The sequence below is a fragment of the Tarenaya hassleriana genome, unplaced genomic scaffold (assembly GCF_000463585.1).
Source record: "Tarenaya hassleriana unplaced genomic scaffold, ASM46358v1 Cleome16, whole genome shotgun sequence".
Taxonomy (NCBI): Eukaryota; Viridiplantae; Streptophyta; class Magnoliopsida; order Brassicales; family Cleomaceae; genus Tarenaya; species Tarenaya hassleriana.
In genome coordinates, this window is record NW_010965019.1 from 1,387,935 (window position 1) to 1,390,138 (window position 2,204).

Here is a 2,204-nt window from a genome sequence, read left to right on the forward strand (position 1 = left end):
TTCGGTTCGGTTCGGTTTGGTTATTTACTTAATAACCGAACGGTTGAGGAAGTTGAATAACCGTTCGGGTTCGGGTCGGTTCGGTTCGTTTAATAACCGAATAACCGCGGTTAACCGAACGGTTATTAGAATTTTTATAATATTTTAATTTTTACCCTTATTATTATTAGTGTTATTTTTTTGTAGTTCATTTGTACCTTATGTGTTTCATCTAATAAATTATAAAATTTAATATTTTTAACTTTTAACCTAATTATTGAAGTTTTTGTAGATTTTTTTTAACTTTTTTGGAGTATCAATTATTTTATAGATTTATTTGGATAAATATTTTGAAGTTTGTATAAGATTAATATTCTTTTTTTTTAAATATATCATAACCGAACCAAACCGATTTAAAATCGAACCGAATAAACCGAAAAATTTAACCATTTGGTTATAATTTTATTATACAAAAACCGGACTGAACCGAACCGAAACCGAATCGAACCGAACCGAATAAATCTATATAACCGTTTGGATATGATTTTTTATAACCGAAATAACCGAACCCGAAATAACCGAACCGAAAATCGAACCGAAACCCGAAATGGCCACCCCTAGTCTTCACCATGTCCACGAGAGACAAGCCAAGCACTCAAAGAGTAACAACTTCTTGTTGTGTTCCTATCAATTTGGTCGGCCCATTAGTCCCTTCTCTCATTTAATTTGCATTTTCTTGAATTCCGCATACTTTTCTCGGCCTTTTAATCCATTTCTTTAAAAACAATTTCCAGAAAAAATAGGTATAGAATCTTTTGCATTTTCCTCGTAATTCATTTGGACTCTTAGTGAACACTGACCTATATATATATACAGAGGACGGCAAGAAGCATTCCCCTATAGATTTTCAACCATAGATTATACACACACACACACACACATATATACATATATATAGTTTATATACAAACTTTTATTCTAAAGGTGGTACCAATAAAAAAAAATTTGAATTAAGAAATTATGGATCATGGTGACATGTTATGGCTGTGGAGATTAGTTCTTGGCCTTGCTCTCTTTCTCCATCCTCCCACTGCTGCGTCTGAGAAAGGTACGTATTTCATGCAAATTTGTAAATTTATGGGTATTTTCATATGTATATGTATGCGTGTATGTATGTATATATTTATTTACAACATTCAGAACTCATTAACCATGAGGTGAAATTCAGTAAAGATATTATTTCTTATTCAAAATATTAGAAAATATGAATTTTTAAATATTAACAAATATCACACAATTTAATTTTTTCTAACATTTTTAATGCAACTGAAAACGCAACCGCAGCTCCAAACTACTCATTCATGCACGATGCGACCAGGGCACCAACCACGTCTTACTACGACTACATCATAATCGGCGGCGGAACCGCAGGTTGCCCCTTGGCCGCAACGCTATCACGAAACGCTAGCGTTTTGCTGTTGGAGCGCGGTGGCTCGCCCTACCACAACCCTAACATCACCCGACTCACTGCGTTTGGAGCCGCACTCTCCGACCTGTCCCCAAAATCGCCGTCGCAGCGTTTCGTATCAGAAGACGGCGTTATAAACGCTCGTGCCCGCGTTCTCGGCGGCGGTAGCGCCCTTAACGCCGGTTTCTACACACGCGCCAGTTTGCAATACGTCAGGTCAGTGTATATATATTATACACACATTTTTTACACATACAACGATGTCGTTCTATAGTTTGACATGCATTTCACAAATCAACAGAAGCTAAATATGTAGATACGTTATAGCACATATACACGCGTCAATATATAGATATATAACAATATTTTTTGTATGGTATTTATTTCTCGTTGACCTCTTATCATTATCGAAATCCTCTTAAAACCCTCTATTTATTGATGTAAGAGTGTGAAATATCTATATAAGCCGATATATTTTATGATGTGTATATATATAGTGAAAATTGTGAATGCATGTAATATGGTCGTGTTTGCATAAATTACTATACAATGTGCAAAAGAAAACATTTTATAATTGCATGTCGATGGTTATATATATTTAATGTCATGTTTGCATATATAATTCTTTATAATTTTCAAGATATAATATATGATTGGAATAAACTAGGGCAATGGGGTGGGACGAGAGGCTGGTGAACGAGTCGTACCGGTGGGTGGAGAAGAAAGTGGCGTTCGAACCGCCGATGGGGCGGTGGCA

General features: G+C 35.5%; 1 protein-coding gene across 1 annotated transcript in view; it reads left to right on the forward strand.

Annotated features, from left to right (window-relative positions):
• Positions 1-960: 960 nt before the first annotated feature.
• The window catches only part of LOC104809426 (protein HOTHEAD), a 3,558-nt gene continuing 2,314 nt past the window's right edge, over positions 961-2,204 (forward strand). Inside the window, exons 1-3 of the mRNA XM_010535424.2 lie at positions 961-1,087; positions 1,324-1,663; positions 2,115-2,184. Coding sequence (XP_010533726.1) covers positions 1,000-1,087; positions 1,324-1,663; positions 2,115-2,184 — 498 coding nt within the window. The 5' untranslated portion in view covers positions 961-999. The remainder of the gene's footprint in view (positions 1,088-1,323; positions 1,664-2,114; positions 2,185-2,204) is intronic.